Below are 22,243 nucleotides of genomic sequence, written 5' to 3' on the forward strand. Positions count from 1 at the left end.
AATTCAACAACAACTTCATATATGACTTTAAAACACTGACATGGAAAGTTTTCTTTAAATTCTTATACTTTAAGTACATTTTGATGGTAATAAAATGAGTAGCGGAGTATTTTTTACTCAGTAAAGGACCTGAATACTTCTTCCATAACATGAATAAACTGTAAATAATCTTAGAAAAATGCAACATCTCGCAGGTTTCAGACGTCTTTGGGTTTCACTGAAGGGAAACGTTTTATGGTTTCATGTAATTAAGTGTTAAAGAAAAGTGTAAATAACATTTATTTTCTGTCCATTTAATCATCTCACGTCTTCAGATTCATCTCAGCAGGGAGTTTCTGAACCTCGGGGCTCGAACAGCCTTCCTGTGCTGACATTCAAAAAGGTGTGTGTGTGTGTGTGTGTGTGTGTGTGTGTGTGTGTGTGTGTGTGTGTGTGTGTGTGTGTGTGTGTGTGTGTAGGTCATTAATGTGACAGTCCCGGGACAACAGGAAGTGTTTTGTCCAGGTTGTTTTGGGATTGAGGAGATGCTGTAACGCTGTCTGCTGTTACATAAAGAGCTTTTACAAAGTGAGCAGTCCTCCACATTCTTCTATAAAAAGACTCCTCGTTTCACCGTCTCCTAATCTGGCTTTATTCTCTCCGCTGCCACCGGTCGGGCTTCGGCTTTAGACCGGCAGAACGTGACGGTTCTTCCTTCGGAGAGGAACCGGAGGAACCAGAGAGGAACCGGAAGAACCAGAGAGGAACTGGAAGAACCAAAGAGGAACTAGAGAGGAACTAGAGGAACCGGGGAGGAACCAGGGAGGAACCGGAGAGGAACCGTCGTCCTCCTGCGTCTCCGCGGTCATTTTGTTCCGTTTACGTTTTTAAATATCTGGTTGTTTTGTGTCTTTTTTTTGTCTCCTTTTGGTTGTTTTGCTTCCGACTCGTCATCGAGTCGTGTCGAGTCAATTTGTGATGTTTTTGCTTTTTAAGTTGTGTTTCTGGTATTTGTGGTCGTTCTGCATCTTCTGTCCGTTGTCTCGAGTCTTTATTTAGTTGTTTAGCCTCTATTTATAATTTAATTCATGTTTAAACTGCCTGGAAGACGACCGACATGAATAAATATAAAACCTGTAATAAAGTAGAATTCTCCTTTAATCTCGGACGACGAACTCTTTTTTTTACTAAAGACGACAGAAGACACGATAATGAGCTCCGCTCGTTCCGGTATCGTAAAACATTTTATTTATTAGACAAAAAGGAAATATACACACCAAACAATGCGCAGTGCATTCTGGGAAACATTCAAAATAAAAGCAGCTTCTGACACAGATAACACAAAAAACCACGATCGGCCGGCCGTTTCTAATAAAGACGTCCTCCGTCCTCTGAAGCCATGCAGGCACATGTACAGCAGATATTTACACTGTAAACTCAAGACTGCAGAGGTGGACTACATGTAGACAGGAAGTGGCTTTCAAAATAAGATATGGCTCAGAGAAGAGGAGACTTCAGAGTCCATCAACAGTCTTAAAGGTGCAGAAAAGTTTGATAGACTGAAGTGTGAATATCACATGTTACATTATTACATCATTTTAATAAACTCTGCATCTTAAAGGGCCAGTTCACCTTTTTAGATTTTAAAAGCTTCAAAATACTAAATTCCACTCAGCTACTGGTGCAATAATGATTTAATTCGTATTTATTCATCAACAAAAAAATTATTGTCAATAATCTTTAACAATTAAAACTTTTCTTTACTGTTTTCTGACAGAAATAAGTACATATTTTTAAGTTTTCTTGATTTTTTTTTTATGACAGTTAATGTGAATGAATTTGTGGGAGAACAAAACGAGGTCTAAACTGACATTATTAACACCAAATCAAGTACTGAGAAAATGATGAGTAGCAGATTAATATTCACCTCCATCGTATCGTACAGAAATCTGTGATTTTGGGTGAACTGACCTTTTAAAAACAACACTTTGCTTCTGCAGCTTTAAATCCACATTTTCACAGCAGGAAATGCTTCTAATAACATGAAAGCTGCTTCACGTCTCTGAAATCAGACGTCTGCGGTGAATGAAGTTCTTTCAGTGTATTTTGAGTTTCCTCCGTCTCGGAGCGCTTCGATGCCGATTCAGACTCCAGGAGAGGATCTGATGTCTGTTTGTTTCCCGTCTTTACTCTGAGCTCAGCGAACAGGCTGCAGGACGGAGCTTCAGCTCCACCAAACAAACGTCGGCTCACTCACTCCTTTGCTTTTATAACGCAGGTGCAGCGGCGGCCATGTTGGAGCCCGCTGCACCTGCAGTCAGCGATGCTCAAACACCTGCTGGACTTTTAGCCCAGAGTTTTAGAATACAGACAGACGGGCTGCTGCAGACAGACGGGCTGCTGCAGACAGACGGGCTGCTGCAGACAGACGGGCTGCTGCAGACAGACGGGCTGCTGCAGACAGACGGGCTGCAGCGTTCATAATAAAGTCTTTAAAGCACCGAACTGTGACGAGCTGCAGGTTATTTACATGTTGACACAGACGGCCCAACAGGCTGCAAACACTTTTAGAGATTCAGTTGTCACACGGTTGTCATGGTTACCTCACCAAACTGAGCAGGAAGTACCTGAAAGCGTGACGACAGAGTCGGACACAAACGGACAAAACGGTGATGTGGGTTCTCTTAAAGGGCCGGTACCGCCGCGCCGACGCCACGTTAACGTCACGTGATCAGCGAGTTGCTCCGAAAAAAACAAGCTGCAGCGTCTTCGCTTCATGCACAACAAGCAGTTTCTACTCTACAGGTGTGCATGTGTGTGTGTGTGTGTGTGTGTGTGTGTGTGTGTGTGTGTGTGTGTGTGTGTGTGTGTGTGTGTGTGTGTGTGTGTGTGTGTGTGTGATACCAGCACGTTTGTGTGTGTGTGTGTGTGTGTGTCGTCCCCGGCCGTTACCGCGGCGCCGTGAGGTCTGAACAGGAAGTCACCTGTCGGCAGGCAGACTCATGTCGTCAGACAGAATCTGCTCTCCTGCAGGGAGGAAGAGGAGAAGAAACACCAGAGTGAAGTCATGTGATCAGTGTGAGGACGAAGAGCAGCTCGCCAAAATAAAAGCTTCTGTGGAGGACGTGACGACACCTGAAGGCTCCTGAATCTCTGAGGAGCTTTTCAGCTCCGTCCTGCTGGTTTTATCACATTTTCAGTTCTCAGGTTAAAAAGCAGAAAATTAATGTTAAAGAAAAAAGAAATATTGGTCAATAAGCAAAACAATAAGACTGCAGCGTTCCTCAAATAAATAAATGAAATAAACATGAATGGGATGTTTGAAGTTTGTACCAAAGTTAATTAAATACATATTTGCTTGTTTTTTATTTTTTCTGGAAGATTTGGTTGAAAAGTTGCGTCACTTTAGGATTTAAGCAGAAATAAAAAAGACACGAAGATTTTACTACAAATGTTATGAAGAAGGTTGAAAACCAGAGACATGATGACTCAGCTGTTCCTCATAGAGAACAAGTCTTTCCGTTTTTTGTTTGTTTTGCTTTTATTCTCATCGTTGTGTCGAATAGTTTGACTCCTCCCCCTCATGTTGTCCTGCTGTCACTGTGTTGAACTAAATAACGCATCATAAAATAAATAAATAAAAAGGATGAGTGAGGATGAGGAGGAGGAGAGGATGAAGGTGGAAACAACCAGGGAGATAAAATGATTCTGTAAAGTCACGTTTCAGGTTTTTAATTTAATTTATGAACGGAAGCTCGACGCTGAAAGTGTGTGTGTGTGTGTGTGTGTGTGTGTGTGTGTGTGTGTGTGTGTGTGTGTGTGTGTGTGTGTGTGTGTGTGTGTGTGTGTGTGTGTGTGTGTGTTGTTGTTTACCTGTGCAGGGAGGTGTGTGGTTGTCATAGCGAGAGTTGTTGCTCTGCAGCGCTTCGTCCTCCGTGTCGCTGTCGCTGCTCGTAGCTGCCACGAGGACGCACGGAGACGGATCTACGGAGAGGACAGACAGACAGACAGACAGACAGGTAGACGGGCGGGCAGACAGACAGACAGACAGACAGGTAGACGGGCGGGCAGACAGACAGACAGACAGACAGACAGACAGACAGGTAGACGGGCGGGCAGACAGACAGACAGACAGACAGACAGACAGGTCCATCAGTTCAGACTGCTTCTTTTACTTTAATCGTCTGCAGACAACAAAGAGTTCAAAGATGTTCAGTTTTCTAGAAATAAATCAGCAGGTGAACCGACCTTCGTTAGACGGGGGCGGGGCAGACGCTCCCTCCAGCAAGGCCTGATGGGAGTTCCCCGAACTCTCAGAGTCGCAGTCCAACATGGCCGCCTTGCAGAAGGAAGGAGCGGAGGAGGAGGAGTTAGGAGACACGGAGGCGTTGGAACGCCTCTCGGCCGCGAGGATCCTTCGCTCCTCGGCGTCCCACCCCGTCCCCCGGACGCCGCACGTCTTCCCGGCCGTCACGTAGCTCGGTCCTCCTCCCAGGGAGAAGATGTCGTCCCGGGACCCCGACGCCACGTACGGCTGCTTGGAGCCGGAGGTCTGCTCCGACGACGGGCCGCCCAGAGACACCAGGGGACCCTGGAGGACGTCGGCCTTCAGCGGTCCTGAGAGACACGAGAGGGAAACATCTGGATTTATTTTCTGATGCCTACAAATAAAAATAAAAAAACTAACTTCACTTTGAGCTCCAAAACGCAGAAAAAGAAATGTAACGTTTGTCCTGAGCTCAACAGAGATCCTGAGTTAAACTTTCAGTTTGACCTCAGAGCAGATCTAGAAAAAGTCTGGCTCCTCCCCCAGCTCGTCCAAATATGGTCACTTCCTGCTCCAAACCGCTCCGAACTAGTAAAGATGGTGACGGACAGAATCTGAACTGGAGGATTCATAACGTTCACAAACCAACGATGACATCACTGATGGTTGATGACGTCACTGATGGTTGATGACATCACTGCTGGTTGATGATGTCACTGCTGGATGCTGCTTGAATTGAACGCAGATGCAACATGACGTGGGACTACACGTCTTTTTCAAAAGGTTTAGTTGATGCAAAATGAGCAAATCAAACAATTAAAAACATTTTTCTCCAACATGAACGCTGCTCTTTGTTTCAGCGTAGAAAAACAAACAAACGTCTGAACCCTTTTTAAAAACATGACTTCTTATAATGTGCTAAACGTGGGGTGAAAATGGAAATCCAAAGAGTTGTAAACAGTCTGAAATCCTGACACACACCAACACAGTGTGAACGTGTGAGGGAGGAGGAGTGGAGTGTTGCAGCAGCCTACAGTTTGTCAGACCGCCGGAGTCAGCAGCTATTTAAAGTGGAGCCGGAGAACAGAGGAGAGTAAAGTAGATGATGTTTGGAAGAGAAGGTTTTCAGCCCTTCCAGTAGATACTCCACTGAAGAGCATTCAGAGATGTTAGTCAGAGCAGTGACCCACATCACAACACTTCCACTCACCGCTCACACTCTCCGACCAAATAAACGTGTAAGCTGCTCTGATCCAGATTTGACTTCAGATTAAGTGTAATATTAAAGATGTCTCTTTTAGAAAGTTCTCCTCAGATCTGCTGCGTTTTAATCCCTCATTTCATCATGTTGGATATTTGCGTGAAATGTTGTCTAATTCACGTATGATTTATTACGTTGCGTTCATACTCATGTTTTGTGAGGTCACAGTGACCTTTGACCTCCAAATTCTATTCAGATCAACCTCCAGTTCAAGTGAACATTTGTGCCAAATTTGAAGACATTTCCTCCAGACGTTCCCTTAAACATCAGCTAACAAGCATGGGTCAATATGAAATGACTGAGTCTGACCTTTGACCTTTGGCCACCAGAATCTAGTCAGTTCATTGTTGAGTCCAAGTGTATCTTTGTGCCAAATTTGCAGAAATTTCCTTCTTACGTTTTAGAGATGTTGTATTTGGGAGAATGGCGAAGCAGCGTGAAGGAAGTGAAGTGAAGCAGCGTGAAGGAAGTGAAGTGAAGCAGCGTGAAGGAAGTGAAGTGAAGCAGCGTGAAGGAAGTGAAGTGAAGCAGCGTGAAGGAAGTGAAGTGAAGCAGCGTGAGGGAAGTGAAGTGAAGCAGCGTGAGGGAAGTGAAGTGAAGCAGCGTGAAGGAAGTGAAGTGAAGCAGCGTGAAGGAAGTGAAGTGAAGCAGCGTGAAGGAAGTGAAGTGAAGCAGCGTGAAGGAAGTGAAGTGAAGCAGCGTGAGGGAAGTGAAGTGAAGCAGCGTGAGGGAAGTGAAGTGAAGCAGCGTGAGGGAAGTGAAGTGAAGCAGCATGACGCTCATCTGTTCATCTTTGAGTCCAAGTCAACGTTTCCTCAACGTGTTCTCGAGAGATCGCATTCACAAGAACGGGACGGACAAACACAACGTAGGCAAGATCATGTTGACCTTCGACCTCTTCAGCAGCGAAAATCAATTCCCTTCATCCTTGAGTTCGAGTGAGTGTTTGTGCCAAATTTGAAGAAGGTTCCTGAGATATTGTGTTCACAGGAATAAGTTGACACGAGGTCGCGGCGACCTTTGACCCCTAAAATCTATTGGGTTCCTCCTTGGTACCAAATGAACGTTTTGGCAAGTTTGAAGACATTTTTTGAGACATTACGAGAACAAATGAAGACAAATGGACAGAAGGAGGCAAAAATAAAAAAATAAAAAACTCCGTAAAAAAAGAGAAAATCTCATCTATGGTCCAAAAACTTCAATTAATTCGGTTTACATTACATTTATCTGACTCTTTTCTCCAAAGCGACTTACAATAAGTTAATTTCAACCATGAGGGTTCAAACCAGAACAACAAGAATCAAGAAAATACAATTTCTTCAAGAAAGCCAAACTACAAAGTTCTATCAGTAAGTTCTATTTTAAGTTCTACTAAAGCGTTTCCTATTCAAGGTTTAAACAGCGACAGGAACAAAAGACACCGACTGACCTTCGTCCTTCGGATGCAGGCCGAGCTCGGCGGCCTCGGCTCCTCGCAGGTCTTTGTCCATGTCCTCTGGACTCCTCCTCTTCATCAGCAGCGAGCCGCTGCTGTCCAGGACGGGAGACAGAGACTTCCTGGCTGCACAAAGCAGAAACAATCCAACATGTCAAAGAAGAAGATCTGCAGACTGGTGCTGGAAGCCTCGTGCACACACACACACACACACACACACACACACACACACACACACACACACACACACACACACACTACACTATATAATAAATGTCCTGAGCTGGTTTCTGTCTGGACATCGTCCCATGATGAGACGTCGTTCGGAGAAGAACCGTGTTGATTCGAGGATTTAAGGAAGTGACTTCTCTAAGCTGTCGCTGTCGGGTTAGTTTGATCTGTGGAAGCAACATCAGTTCAGTTCTGAAGACGGAAATCAAAAAGGACTCGGAACAAAACGAGGCTGCACAGGTCTTAGATTTGAAGGTTAAAGGCTACCAGTCGTGTTTTTTTCTGAAATGTTGGTACATAGATGATGAAAGGAGGAAACTTTCCGTCCGTTCCGACTACATGAAGGAAGCGTCCTCACCGGGCCGGCAGGGTCTGGACCGAGCCGCCGCCCGACCCACCAGATCCAGCTCGCCGGCTTTACGACAAACGGACAAGTCGGAGTCGCCGTGATGAGACGGTAAGTCCTCGGCGCCGAAGGCTCCCGACGGGCCGGGCCTCGGATCTCCGGACCCCCGGGCCTCCAGCACTTGGCTCTTGACGTCAGACATCTTGCTCCGGACCTCGGCCATCTGAGCCTTCAGGCGGATCAGGACCCCCGAGTCCGGGGCCGACCGTCGCACCGCCTGAGGCCGCCGCTCGCGCTCTTTCCTGGAATGGGGATGTGCTGACGAGACGAGGAACAACAAAGAAAAGTGGAATCAAAACCAGACTTACAGTCGTGTGTTTAGCAATGATTTGTGGTTCTGTTCGGTTTGTAGATGACGTGGTTCTGTTCGTAACGTATTTAGCTGCGGAGGGATTTCTTTTATTTTGGCGAGTTCCTGTGTGTGATGTGTTCAGACCTTGGGTGTGCAGCAGAGAGACGGGCGGCCTCGGCTGGAGGCCCCACAGAGACTCCACGCTGCTGCGTTCCTTCAGGTCCAGCAGCTGGATCAGGATGACCGGGTCGATCTCCAGGAGGCTGCTGGCGCTGCCCGGCCCGACGGCACCGCCCGCCGCTCCGCTACCGCCGGAGCTGCGACCTGCAGCGGCGCTGCGGTGCAGTGAACGCATGCTGGAGCTGGATCCTCCTGCAGGTCCGGAACAACACGCTTTAGAATCACACATGAAGACTTCGTCTTTACAGTCGCATCAAATCCAAAGTGAATAAAATGTGTCCATCAGTTCTCTCGGTGTTGTTAGCTGAAGTCACTCCTTCTTATTAGTTTTCTGGAGGTCCATCTGAAAATAATCCGTATCATCACGTTATTATTATCTTGTTCTTATTGTCATGTTATCATTATCATATTATTATTATGTCATCATCATGTCATCATGTCATCATCATGTCATCATGTCATCATGTCATCATGTCATCATGTCATCATCATGTCATCATCATGTCATCATGTTATTATCATGTCATCATGTCATCATGTTATCATCATGTCATCATGTTATCATCATGTCATCATCATGTCATCATCATGTCATCATGTCATCATCATGTCATCATGTTATCATCATGTTATTATCATGTCATCATGTTATTATCATGTCATCATGTTGTTATCATCATGTTATCATCATGTCATCATCATGTCATCATGTCATCATCATGTCATCATGTTATCATCATGTTATTATCATGTCATCATGTTATTATCATGTCATCATGTTGTTATTGTCATGTTATCATTATCATATTATTATTGTCATCATCATGTCATCATGTTATTATCATGTCATCATGTTATTATCATGTCATCATGTTATTATCATGTCATCATGTTATCATCATGTTATTATTATGTCATCATGTTATTATCATGTCATCATCATGTTATCATTATCATATTATTATTATCATCATGTCATCATGTTATTATCATGTTATTATCATGTCATCATGTTATTATCATGTCATCATGTTATTATCATGTCATCATGTTATTATCATGTTGTCATCATGTCATCATGTTATTATCATGTCGTCATCATGTTATTATCATGTCGTCATCATGTTATTATCATGTTGTCATCATGTCATCATGTTATTATCATGTCGTCATCATGTCATCATGTTATTATCTGCTCATGGCTGCAGCTGCTCGGACAGTAAATTCTCTGAAGCAGTGAAACAGTGCAGCAGCTGCTTTGAGCTTCTCTGACTCCTCTGTTGTCAAACAACACTAAAACTCAGCGGCTGCTTCTATTGACCTCCACTGAGGAGAGACGGCGTCTTTATCCGAGCAGATACTTGTAAATATTTGGAGGATTACAGATTCTCCCCTGAGAAGAACTCTTCTGGATATCTTTTTGTTTCTCAACATCTTTAAAAACTGATGAAGTCCATCATTTTCTGATTTTACAGATTAAATTCTTAATGAAGAAATAGTCACCAGATTTAACAGTTTAATTATAATCCAATTGACTCGGATGAAATTCAAATTAAAACATTTTATTGAATATTTACCACAAATTATGAAGTAAATCCAGCAGAACATAATATCCCCCTCTTAATATTCCTCCATCCGACTGCCCCTTTAAAAAAAATTCTATATTCTATGTTGTATTTTATTAATGTGATGTCTTGTGTTTAATTTGATCTGCTCTTATGCATTTTATTTATTTTTGTATTTTACTTTTTAAATGACATTTTAACATGTTTATGTTCCTTTTAATCTGCATGTAAATCTTTGAGTTGCATTTCTTGTATGAAAAGTTCAATAGAAATCAAGTTTAAGATGAATGTTTTAGTGTTTCCACTGAGTTGTACCTGCAGCTCCAGCCAGGTCATCAGGAAGTTCTCCTTCTTCTGTTTCCAGGTTCCCGATGAAGTCCACGTCGTTCTCCCCCGACCTGCGCACACGTTACATGTATGTAGTTTTACCACAGAGATGTCCGTGTTCCTCTCTCACAGCACACGGAGGAAACTTCCTGTTGCAACACCAAGAGCCGGTCAGAGACTCACATGGTCTCCTCGTCGATGTCGTTCTCCTCCGTGTTGCTGGTTGCCGTGGAGCTCCCCGACGTGCTGCTGCCGTCCAGCGGGTTCACCTCCTCCTCCGTCAGACAGTCCACCTCCAGGTCCCCGTCCGACAGCTCCTGGACCCCCCGGGGACAAACGGCATGTCGAGGAACACTCGCAATAATCTACGACTGACAACATCCAACCATGAGACGTGGAGGATGTTCACGGTTCGTTGTTTTTTTACTCTTTTCAAACTGCAGTAGGAACTCTTTAAAAGGACGAAACAACAATCGGCCGAGACGGAGACGTCCCAGGACAGTCCACAGGATGAGGGACAAGAAGCTGATCCAGTCAGTTAAAAACATCACCGCAGCTGGCTGATCCTGTCTCACGGTTTTTAAAATATCTGAGCAACACAACAACATGAATTTGAATTAACTGACTTACAGAAGTGTTTCAGATTCACCAAAAGAAAAACAAAGCGGATCAAAACAAATTTAAATATAACTTCTTATCTACAAGATTTCATCAGTATTTTTCAGTTAACCACAATTATACATGTTGGTTTTTTTTTCAAGTCACTGAAAAGTGAAAAACTTTCAACTTGGGGTAAAACGCTGCGCTCGTCACCACCACTTATTAACCAGCTGTCCAATCACAGTGAAGGAGGGGCGGGACAAAAGCCACAAAGACCTGACGTCATATTCTACACGTTGAACGACACTTTTTTGCACGCAGAGACTCATGCAGTTCAGACGGGGGAGACTTTAACCCACGTTGTTTTCTGAAGCTACAATTAACAGATGTTCCCTGAATGCCTCACATGCAGACGGTGGCTAGAAGGAAGCCGGGAACTCGCAGCTCCTGTGCAGCCGATACAGTTTGAAAAGAGTCAAACGAGGTGTTCTAATATCAGATTTACCAAAGTTGAAACCCAGTTTTTCCCCCCAAACCATCTGCTCCGGTGTCCGGCAGCACGCTCCCTCCTTACGTTGGAGTCGTCGTGCTGCGTCCGCTCCTCTTCCTCGCCCTTCTTCGTGTTGCTCAGAGCGGTCTGGATGTCGTCGTCGCTCTTCACCGAGCGCGGGTCTCTCTCGGAGGTCGTGGTTCCCGTGGAGAGACGCAGGTCGGGCGGCGAGGAGCTGCGCGACGTCTGGCGGCGAAACAGCTCGATGGCCAGACGCTGAAAACAGAAATATGTCTTTATTTGGGGAGAAAAAAAAGTTGTGAAACTTCAATCTGGAGGTGTTTCACTTTGAACCCTTTAACCTGCGGTCATCAACAGATTTAATTTAAATCACGCTGCATCATCGTCTTCCAACTCATCACTGATAATGCTCACATTAAGTTAAGTATTCACTAGATGACATGATGTGCATTCAGTCATATGTATTTACTTTAAAGTGTTTCCATCTTTGGAAACTTTAATCTAAAATAATGACTGATGAACCTGGGAATAAAAGGACTGACCGAGAAGTAAAACCAACTTAAATGTATAAATAAATACACATTTAAATGAATAAAAGTTCAATAAAATACTGGATTTGAGTAAAAACAAATACCGAGTGGTAAATCAACTAAAATATAAAAATAAACAGACAATTAAACCAAAGAAATAAATTAAAAGTTAAATAATATACTAAAACAGAGAATATCAGCTGGTAAAAGTGACTAAAATGCAGAAAAAGACAAAGTGAAGAACTAGAATAAATGTTGTACCTCTTTGAGGTTGTTGATCTGCTGGATGTATCCGCTCTGAGCCGACTCCAGCTGGCTGATGTACCAGTACTGATCCCGGCACTTCTGGAAGAACGTCGGAGAGCGGACCTGGTAGCTGCACAGCACGCCGACCAGAACCACAAACACCCCGTTAGTCTGGAGCATCAAACCGAACCTGTGTGTGTGTGTGTGTGTGTGTGTGTGTGTGTGTGTGTGTGTGTGTGTGTGTGTGTGTGTGTGTGTGTGTGTGTGTGTGTGTGTGTGTGTGTGTGCGCCCACCGGAGCACCAGCGTGTCCGTCTGCATGTTCAGGTAGCCCTCACTGGCCAGCAGGTCCAGCCTGAAGAAGCGGTTGTAGCCCCAACACTCCCCCACCTCGAAGTCGGAGGCGAACTCCCGGATGATGTTCTTGGTCGGGTCGCTGGAGGCCTGATGGACCATCTCCACCCGGTACTCGTACCTGCACGGGTCCAGGATGACGTCAGCACGCGAGGGACGACACACGGCGAGAGAAAGCACGAGGAGCTTCAGGACGACGGCGACTGGTTTGATATTTAACACACTTTTAAATACATGTATGATTAGTCGTGATAAAATGATGAATCTCTGCGATCGGGACATCAGCTACATCAAAACAAGCGCTCCTTATCTCCCTCAACCTATACACACACACACACACACACACACACACACACACACACACACACACACACACACACACACACACAAACACACCGTGATGAAAACCTGTCAGGTTCATTCATGATAATGAATCATGTGAATTCTGTAGGGTTTTTTATATCTGGAGACTTCAGTGTTTTGTAAAGACTCCGTAACTGCATTTCATTTTTCGAATGATCTGAAATTTATACGATTTCCTTGATTAATCTTAATATTTATCCAGAATCGTGGAGTTTTACGACATCAGGTCTGTTTTTAAGCTTAAAAGACGGACTTGTCATTTTAATTCTGTGTCTTTAAAAACTGAATGTGACTTCAGTGTTCCTCTCTGAGACTCTCTGATGTGTTCAGGCTCTTATTTCTGTTAAAAGCAGCCTTGACAGCTGAATGATGACAACTGCATCCTTTATGACTGAATCCCCTCTGTATGCTCATTGTGCCTTCGATTAAACCTTTCACATGATAATTTAACTTCAGGATTCGCCGTGACGGGAAGCTTTTAGAGAGAGTCTGTCAGAGGACGGTAAGACCTGAAGACTTACTGAAAGAGAAGCTTTTAGAGGAATAAAAAAGGGATTTATTAGAGAAAATGAATCTTACTTTGATGTTTCAGGAAGTCCAGCAGACAGTTCAAGGAACACAGACAGATAGTTTCCTCGGACGACGCCGTTCCCATCCTGAGGAGACATTAGAGGAGACATAAGAGGAGACACTATGAAGATGACATCATGTCTGTGTGTCAAAGTGTCGTCAGGGTTTAAAACTGTTTCACACTCACCGGGTAGACTTTCAGCCTCCAGCAGAGGCCAGATATCTGCAGAGGAGGACTGTAGACCGGGTCGGCCCGCTGCCTCAGGGTGCTACACACACACACACACACACACACACACACACACACACACACACACACACACACACACACACACACACACTTATATAAACCTGCTGTGACAACATGAGACTGCTGTGAGTGGATCCAGCCATTTAAACCAGTCTAAAACCAGCCATTTAAACCAGTCTAAAACCAGCCATTTAAACCAGCCTAAAACAGCCATTAAAACCAGCCTTAAAATCAGTCTTGAAAGTCTAAAACCAGTTTAAAAGGAGTCTAAAACCGGTTTAAAAGGAGTCTAAAACCAGTTTAAAAGGAGTCTAAAACCAGTTTAAAAGGAGTCTAAAACCAGTTTAAAAGGAGTCTAAAACCGGTTTAAAAGGAGTCTAAAACCAGTCCAAAACCTGTAGAGAAAGTGGAGAGATTTCCAGCAGACTGAACTAGTGTCTATAAAGCAGCTGTTTACTGAATAAAAACTCCGTGTACGGAGAGAATAATGTACCTGAAGTTGACCAGAACAAAAGTGCTGGAGTCGTAGGCAGGAACCAGCTCACTGAAAGCACACAGAGGACGAGTAACATTAAAATGAGCTGAATAAAGCTGGACACAGGAAATCCAGTCGTGATAAAAATTTAAAAAAAAAACTCTATAAATGAAACAAACATATTGATGGAAAGAATACTGATAATATAATTTATTATTTATGAAAATATGTGTGGATTATACATGATTATTAAACGGGGATTACCTGGTAAAGTCCGGAGGGACCGGTGTGGTGACGAAGGACTGCATGGGTTTCCGGTGGACCTGCTGGAACATGAGCAGGATCTCCGGACTCTTGGAGATCAGTTCGCTCTTACTGCACGAGTGAAGCTATTCAACACACAAAATCAACAATGGAGAAAATCTAATTAATTATGCTGCTTAATAATGAATGAATGAACTAATAGCAGTCCTGTGACTGCAGGTTAATATCCCAGCAGGTACACCTTGATTTACTTCAGTAATACAAGAAGCAGCTGATGTTGGCATCTTGGTTAGAATTTCATGTGTCGGTAGGAGAAATCGGTCGTTCCTTTCAAACAGCTCACTGACTGATATCGAAGGATTTCTGCGTAATTACTGAATGTATTTCATGTATAATACACCTGTTTTCAGAAAGTTAGGTGACGATCCTTTAAAAGTTACAATACGCACCTTTAAAAGTCAGAATATGCACATTTAAAAGTTAGGATACGTAGCTTTAAATCTGGATTTGTAGCTTTAAAAGTTGTGAAATGTACGATCATGTTATCTTTTGACCTGCACACCATCCTCCAGCTGCCCTCTGAAGGCTTCCTGTTGTATTAAAAGTGTGAATATTTGTCTTCTCCTGCTGCTGTAGTTTTTTCTGCCTCGTTCCACTCGGTGCAGAAAAGACATGATTCATCACGCCTCTTGTGAGGAATGCAGTCGTGCAAACACTGACTTGCCTTCTGGCTCGATTCGTCATGCAGCATGAAGTAAACACCAAAGCTCCGGTGATCAATATTTAGTATGTAGCATGCAGAAGGAAGTGTTCATAGTGAACCTTCACCAAGTGCAGCAAATCATCAACATTTTAAGATGCTAACATGTCAGCGCTTCCCTCTAAAACACAGACATGTGGAAGTTAAAAATACAACACGGCTTCAACTGTTAAAGTATGAACTCTGGTAAATATTGCGAGAGTGGGAGGAGATGAAACTCATAATTTAATGTAATAAAACACCACAACACGTGGAACTGTGGCCTCACGGACGGCCGTGGTATCGAGTGTTGCCGTGCAGTACGAGGGCTTTAAACGTTACGCAACAACCAGCAGCAGCAGCTGACTGAACGGAGATAAAAGAACCCACCTGGTGCTCCACCTCCTGCAGGAGAGACTCCAGCAGCTCCGTCTCCTGGGTCAAGGACGTCTTCTGACCTGGTGGAGGAGGAGAAGGAGGAGGAGGAGGAGGAGGAGGAGGAGGAGGAGGAGGAGGGGGTGGGAGAGCGCAGGTTCTATTTTCAGTCTACTCGTGCTGAATGTTGGTGCTGATGGAGGCCGCTAAGTGTGAGTGAGCGGCTGTGCAGGTGGTGTGTGTGTGTGTGTGTGTGTGTGTGTGTGTGTGTGTGTGTGTGTGTGTGTGTGTGTGTGTGTGTGTGTGTGTGTGTGTGTGTGTGTGTGTGTGTGTGTGTGTGTGGGCGCTGAGTGCAGGCTTCCACTCAGTGCAGATAAATATTTGATATGTATATTAGCCGCTGCTATAAAGGGTGCAGCTCTCGCGTCTCAGCGGGGAGCCGGAGTTTTCTGTTCGATGAAGGTCGCGACCTTTCAGACGTGTTTTAGCTCCATTCAGGACGTCTCGAAACGTAAAGAGCTTCTTCCAGACGTGAAAAACTGCCGACTTCTTTATCCTGACTACAAGTTATGTGAACGTCTCTCAATAAGATGTGACTGTTTTATTGTGGAGAGTTCTGCTCTGTGGATGTTTGAACACCAAATATTTAAATTAAAGGTCGCTGCATTTGCATTCATAGTTTTCTGCAGTGAGGAGTGAGATAAATACATATTGTCTTTTACACTTATGGTTTCGAATCATTTTTTTGTCGTCATTGAAATGTTCCAAAAACTGCATGTTTTTATTAAAAGTAAATCTAATTTCTAATCGTCACTTAGATCTTTTTCATTTGTAAGTTACCAAGAAAGAACTAAAGCATGCTGGGAAAGAGTTTCAGCATCTTCTCACTGAGAGCTGTGTGTGTGTGTGTGTGTGTGTGTGTGTGTGTGTGTGTGTGTGTGTGTGTGTGTGTGTGTGTGTGTGTGTGTGTGTGTGTGTGTGTGTGTGTGTGTGTGTGTGTGTGTGTGTGTGTGTGTGTGTCCCACCCATGAGTGTGATCAGTTTGTTCTTCAGCTGGTTGTCCAGACGAGCGATCATCATCTCCACGGCGTTTCGGATCTCTCGGACTCTCTCGTCCTTCGCTCCCCGGACGGCCTCCACGTTCCTCTCCTGAGAGAGAGAGAGACACACACACACACACACACACACACACACACACACACACACACACACACACACACACACACACACACACACACACACACACACACACACACACAATCATTTCAACAGCGAGGTGTGACTGCCCTCCAGTGGTCGATGGCGGTAACACAACTTCTACAAATCTAAAAACTGCCACTAGAACACTTTAACATTTATTTAATATTGATATTCTATAAAAACAAGATATTTTCTATGTTGTGCAGTAAAGAGGTGGTTGAATGATGTTTGATGACCTCTGTGGTTTCTTATTTTCCTGCACTTCAGAGTTTTGCTTTTGAAACCAGCCTTTTAAATGTGTCACAAAAAGTTTGAGAATATGAATCACAGTCAATAACTTTTGCAAAAAGTTTGAAGCCTGTGACCAAAACTGAGAGACAATTTGTTTAAAATCTAAATAATTTTGTCCTCACTCAATTTTTGATTGCAGTGAAAGAAATGAACTCTGCTGCTTTAAAAAGACACAAAACTACCTTCATATTATTACACATCATCCTGTTGCTGAGTTGTTATTATAGAAGAGTTTATGAGCCCTGAAAGCTGCTGAATTCATTCTATTTTCATCGGATAATATCAAACAGCACCTGAAGCTCCACAGCGTAAAAAAAATATGCTTCTTTTTTCTGGTTTTAAATGATATCTGATCACAAATGGAGCGAATTGTGTCGGCGTCAATTATGCTAATGAACAAATCTCCTCTGACAAATTACACCAACTAGATTCATTCAAACCAGCGATTTCCAGCACATTCACACAGTCAGAGGAGCTGAAGGAGGTGAAGCTCCAAAATAAAAAGTCCTCACCACTTCCTGCACCAGACTGATGAGCTCCATGAGGCGGCGCCGCAGCTTGGCCACCTCCTCCTTCACCTTGGTGACATGCTGCTCGTAGATCTCCACCAGAGGCTTGAAGGTGTGGCCGCCGTGCTGCACACCACAAACACACCGTTCTCCGGTTAAAGCCTCTCCGGCCTCCAGAGTCGCCGCTCTCCTCCGTTTTACATCAACAGTTAGTGTGAAGACACACAGAAGACTTTTTTTTTTTTTTTTTTAAACCAATTCCTGGCTTTTTATGGAAAACATAAAAAAAAAACAACAACATAATATACAAGAAAATATTGGACAATCTAATCAGTGGTGAAAATGAAAGAAATTTAAATGTAAAATGTTATTTAATGATCTTTTATTTTGAGGTGTTTTCTGTCGGTTTGATCTTCAGAAGTTCATCACTGCTGTTTGTAACGAGCACATCAGACACGTTTCAGCCTCTGAACCGGTCAACACTTCGTTTCACAGCTGATTTTGAGACTTTATTGATCTTATTGAACACTCGGTGGTTCGGCAGCAGCTGAAAATCTTCAGCTGACATCTTTCAAATCACTTCTTAAAACAGAGATTTGTTTTGTCTCTAAATGTTTTATTCTTCCTGTTGTTGAGGAGGAACTTTATCCCATTTCATTTGTTATTTCTACCTGATTTTATTTGGCTCTGTGATCTTTCAATCCTGGTAAAACAACATAAATCACTTTGTAACTTTACTTTAAAAGTACTTTATAAATAAAGTTTATTTCTATTATAACTCCCAGGACAGCGAAGTGTTTAGTGTTTCTAAGTTGACATTAAACTGGGATGTGAGAGCGAGACGTTACCATGCCTCCCCACAGAGCACACTGGTGGCAGATGCACTTCTTACAGGTCCAACAGAACACGCTCAGCTTCTCGTGGTGGTTCTCACATCTGCAACATCACAGGCAGAGAAAGACTCAGAGGTTCGTCCTGTTTGAACACGACGGAGGAGACGCGGGACGAAAACGCTTCGCCGCAGCCGCGAGAAACCTCACAGCAAAATCACAGGAAGTGACATCATCAGAACAAACTTCCTCCACTCGCAGGACGACATCAGAAACTCACTGCCAGAAAAACGGTTTACGAATATTCATAATATCCACCATTTATGTTTGTTGAGTTTTGTCTCTTTCACTCCTATATATATATATATACATATATATATATATATATATATACACACATATATATATATATATATAAAGTTTGAAATGTCCATTTAGATGATCATTTATACGAATCTAATGTGCTGACGGGATGAAAAACAAACCGCCTTCCTCATATTTATTTCCCCCGTTAGATTTAATTCATGCAGAGAAATCCTGAGAGGAAAGTAAAAGAAACCACTTCATCCATCCCATAATAAACACGCAGGTGGAGCGAGGGGGAGTTTGGTGCTCACTTGTCCTTGTCGTTGTCCTCGTGCTTGGTGAGGCTGCAGAGCTGCAGGGTGTCCAGCTGCTGGGTCACCTCCTCGGCCCAGCGACAGTTCACCAGCTCCCTCAGCTGGAGCGGAGCGCTGGGTAAACAACAACAACAACAACAACAACAAACACTCAATATATGTCAGGACATGACCATCAACACCAACTTTATGGAACTTAACCAAACAGAAACATCTCCAGAAGCATTTTATTCATTATCAAAAGGACTTTTCACACTTCAAATTAACAACATCACTCATAATAAAATTAATAATAATAATAATAATAATGTGATATTTTCTGAGACAATCAGCTGTATTCGTGTTGTGTTAATGACGTGTTTTATTCCATCTCTGTGGTCTCTGTCCTCACTCGAGTGTGATGTGTGTGTGTGTGTGTGTGTGTGTGTGTGTGTGTGTGTGTGTGTGTGTGTGTGTGTGTGTGTGTGTGTGTGTGTTCGTACCGACAGTGAGGACACTGAGCTCTCTGCTCCGTCAGCCATCGCTGCCAAACAACAGGACATCTTAGATACAGAGTTTAAATACAAGCAGAGGAAAACATGCTGCCGAGTTCAGCTGGTTTTCTTGTTTATGTTGTTTATATTCCCTTAAAAGAAAAAAGACTGAACATCTGAACGGATCCTAACGAGAGTCGTAGTAATGAATGAAGACGTTGTCCTGCAGCAGAGATGGTGTTCAGGACTCAGACTCACCCGGATGCAGCTGAAGCAGCAGAGTTTGGAGCAGTGAGGACAGAGACGAGCGTCCCTCAGCTTCTCCATGCAGATGAAGCAGCGAAACACCTCGGCGATGCTCTGGGGTGGAGGGGGGTGGAGGAGGGTGGAGGGGGTGGAGGAGGGTGGAGGAGGATGGGGGAGGGCAGAGGAGGGTAGAGGAGGGTGGAGGAGGATGGGAGAGGGTAGAGGAGGGTAGAGGAGGGTGGAGGAGGATGGAGGAGGGTGGAGGAGGATGGGGGAAGGTAGAGGATGGTGGAGGAGGGGGGATGGTGGAGGAAGATGGAGGAGGATGGGGGAGGGTAGAGGAGGGTGGAGGAGGATGGAGGAGGGTGGAGGATGGTGGAGGAGGGGGGGATGGTGGAGGAGGATGGAGGAGGATGGGGGAGGGTAGAGGAGGGTAGAGGAGGGTGGAGGAGGATGGAGGAGGGTGGAGGATGGTGGAGGAGGGGGGATGGTGGAGGAGGGTGGAGGAGGATGGAGGAGGGTGGAGGATGGTGGAGGAGGGGGGGATGGTGGAGGAGGGTGGAGGAGGATGGGGGAGGGTAGAGGATGGTGGAGGAGGGGGGGGATGGTGGAGGAGGATGGAGGAGGGTGGAGGAGGGTAGAGGAGGGTGGAGGAGGATGGAGGAGGGTGGAGGATGGTGGAGGAGGGGGGGGATGGTGGAGGAGGATGGAGGAGGATGGGGGAGGGTAGAGGAGGGTAGAGGAGGGTGGAGGAGGATGGAGGAGGGGGGGATGGTGGAGGAGGATGGGGGAGGGTAGAGGAGGGTAGAGGAGGGTAGAGGAGGGTAGAGGAGGGTGGAGGAGGATGGGGAGGGTAGAGGAGGGTAGAGGAGGGGGGATGGTGGAGGAGGATGGAGGAGGGTGGAGGAGGGGGGATGGTGGAGGAGGATGGAGGAGGATGGGGGAGGGTAGAGGAGGGTAGAGGAGGGTAGAGGAGGGTGGAGGAGGATGGGAGAGGGTGGAGGAGGGGGGGGATGGTGGAGGAGGATGGAGGAGGATGGGGGAGGGTAGAGGATGGAGGAGGGGGGGGGGCTCCCATTAACTGCAGGACTTATAGAACCACTTTATACGTGCAGGGTATTAAAAGTGTTTAGTAAATTCCATGTGCGCTTCATACCTCGACGCTTTGTTCATCCATGTCGGCCAGTTTGAAGCTTCTGATCTCCGGGACGAATCGAACAAGACGTCTAAAAAGAAGAAAAACTGTTTTTAATTTGGATTTAAGTTCAGTCAATTCAGGATTCACAGGTTGTTGGTTTTGTTTTTTTACAAACATACTTTGATTTTGTCTCTCAGCCATCGTTTCATATCAAAATTCAACATGTGCTGGATTATTGAAACAGAAATAATTGTGGAACGCATCAAAACTAACTGAATAACTCCTTCAGAAAGTTTTGTCTTTATTTATTATTTGCTTGTGTTTTTCCACATTTTTGGAAAAATGTAACACATAGGATGATAATAATGGTCAGAAATGATGTGAAATTGCATATTTGTTATTGATAATAAACGATGAAAAGCCCGAGCAAACACACACTGGAGTCTTCTACAAACTCAGAGAAAACAAACGTCTGAGTTTTAGATCCAGACCAGGTCTCTGGACCAGGTCTCTGGACCAGGTCTCTCTGAACCAGGTCTCTCTGGACCAGGTCTCTCTCTTTCTAAAGTGGCTTCCAGTCAGAGTTGAGTCTTTATCTTAAATGTCTGACAGGAAAACAGACAATCAGTATCTGAGCTGAGAGACCTGGTCCAGAGAGAGACCTGGTCCAGAGACCTGGTCCAGAGACCTGGTCCAGAGAGACCTGGTCCAGAGAGAGACCTGGTCCAGGGACACCTGGTCCAGAGAGACCTGGTCCAGAGAGACCTGGTCCAGAGAAACCTGGTCCAGAGAGACCTGGTCCAGAGAGACCTGGTCCAGAGAGACCTGGTCCAGAGAAACCTGGTCCAGAGACCTGGTCCAGAGAAACCTGGTCCAGGGACACCTGGTCCAGAGAGACCTGGTCCAGAGAGACCACCTGGTCCAGGGACACCTGGTCCAGAGAGACCTGGTCCAGAGGGTCCAGGGACACCTGGTCCAGAGACCTGATCCAGAGACCTGGTCCAGAGAGACCTGGTCCAGAGAGAAACCTGGTCCAGGGACACCTGGTCCAGAGACCTGGTCCAGAGACCTGGTCCAGAGAGACCTGGTCCAGAGAGAAACCTGGTCCAGGGACACCTGGTCCAGAGACCTGGTCCAGAGACCTGGTCCAGAGACCTGGTCCAGAGAGAGACCTGGTCCAGAGAGAGACCTGGTCCAGGGACACCTGGTCCAGAGACCTGGTCCAGAGACCTGATCCAGAGAGACCTGGTCCAGAGAGACCTGGTCCAGAGAGACCTGGTCCAGAGAGACCAGGTCTCTGGATGTGTTTTTGTGGCCATCGTCGTTAGCTTGTCGTCAGCAGGAGGCCCATCATCAGCAGACAGACACACGGCCGGCAGGACAGCAGCTGACGTCAGTCGGAACAACTACTGGGTTTATTAACAAAACATGAGCAGGAAAAGTGGACCAGCCTGAAGACATCAAAGGTCCGATGTCCGAGCAGGACGGAGAGGACAGCTAGCTCCGATAGCAGGGCGGCTCACTCACCTCCGGACACCTGACAAACGGATGAAGACCGATCACGTCATAACGGCTCGTCTCCGCCGGTTCAGCTGCCGTTAATAAAACACCCAGCTCGGTTCCGTTAAAGCGCAACGAGCCCTTCTTCTCCACCGGGTTGAAGAGCGGCTCCTGTTCTCGCCCTGAATACAAAGATGGAGCTGCAGCGGTTGCTCTG

The 22,243-nt window shown here is 45.1% G+C and overlaps 1 protein-coding gene across 2 annotated transcripts; it reads right to left on the bottom strand.

Annotated features, from left to right (window-relative positions):
• Nucleotides 1–1,210: 1,210 nt before the first annotated feature.
• Nucleotides 1,211–22,243, bottom strand: trim37 (tripartite motif containing 37). Of its 2 annotated transcripts, none has more exons than XM_069709596.1 (24): nucleotides 22,054–22,243; nucleotides 20,545–20,614; nucleotides 19,401–19,502; nucleotides 19,152–19,192; nucleotides 18,667–18,783; nucleotides 18,068–18,155; nucleotides 17,223–17,345; nucleotides 16,245–16,368; nucleotides 15,235–15,302; nucleotides 14,106–14,230; nucleotides 13,860–13,910; nucleotides 13,304–13,385; nucleotides 13,126–13,202; nucleotides 12,125–12,304; nucleotides 11,846–11,960; nucleotides 11,118–11,309; nucleotides 10,127–10,260; nucleotides 9,932–10,014; nucleotides 8,016–8,243; nucleotides 7,532–7,837; nucleotides 6,937–7,068; nucleotides 4,228–4,596; nucleotides 3,853–3,963; nucleotides 1,211–3,006 (listed from the first exon to the last, which is right to left on the bottom strand). In XM_069709596.1, the coding sequence occupies exons 2-24, from the start codon at nucleotides 20,563–20,565 to the stop codon at nucleotides 2,960–2,962; spliced, it is 2,916 nt and encodes a 971-aa protein (XP_069565697.1). In that variant the 5' UTR covers nucleotides 20,566–20,614; nucleotides 22,054–22,243; the 3' UTR covers nucleotides 1,211–2,959. The 2 variants fall into 2 exon arrangements, with proteins under 2 accessions (XP_069565697.1, XP_069565696.1); XM_069709595.1 differs by having other exon boundaries at nucleotides 11,049–11,309.

The sequence above is a fragment of the Brachyistius frenatus genome, unplaced genomic scaffold (assembly GCF_029030835.1).
Source record: "Brachyistius frenatus isolate BFR_SWC_R1_liver_20210118 unplaced genomic scaffold, ASM2903083v1 Contig_84, whole genome shotgun sequence".
In the NCBI taxonomy this organism is placed as follows: Eukaryota; Metazoa; Chordata; class Actinopteri; family Embiotocidae; genus Brachyistius; species Brachyistius frenatus.

Excerpts from the sequence above, each read along its gene's own strand:
- trim37 (XM_069709595.1), bottom strand. The coding sequence starts at position 20,565 with ATGGATGAACAAAGCGTCGAG. Across the intron at positions 11,961-12,124 it reads ACGGACACGCTGGTGCTCCG|CTACCAGGTCCGCTCTCCGA; the intron begins GTGGGCGCACAC and ends CGTGCTGTGCAG. Across the intron at positions 7,069-7,531 it reads GTCCAGACCCTGCCGGCCCG|CCAGGAAGTCTCTGTCTCCC; the intron begins GTGAGGACGCTT and ends TGCTTTGTGCAG.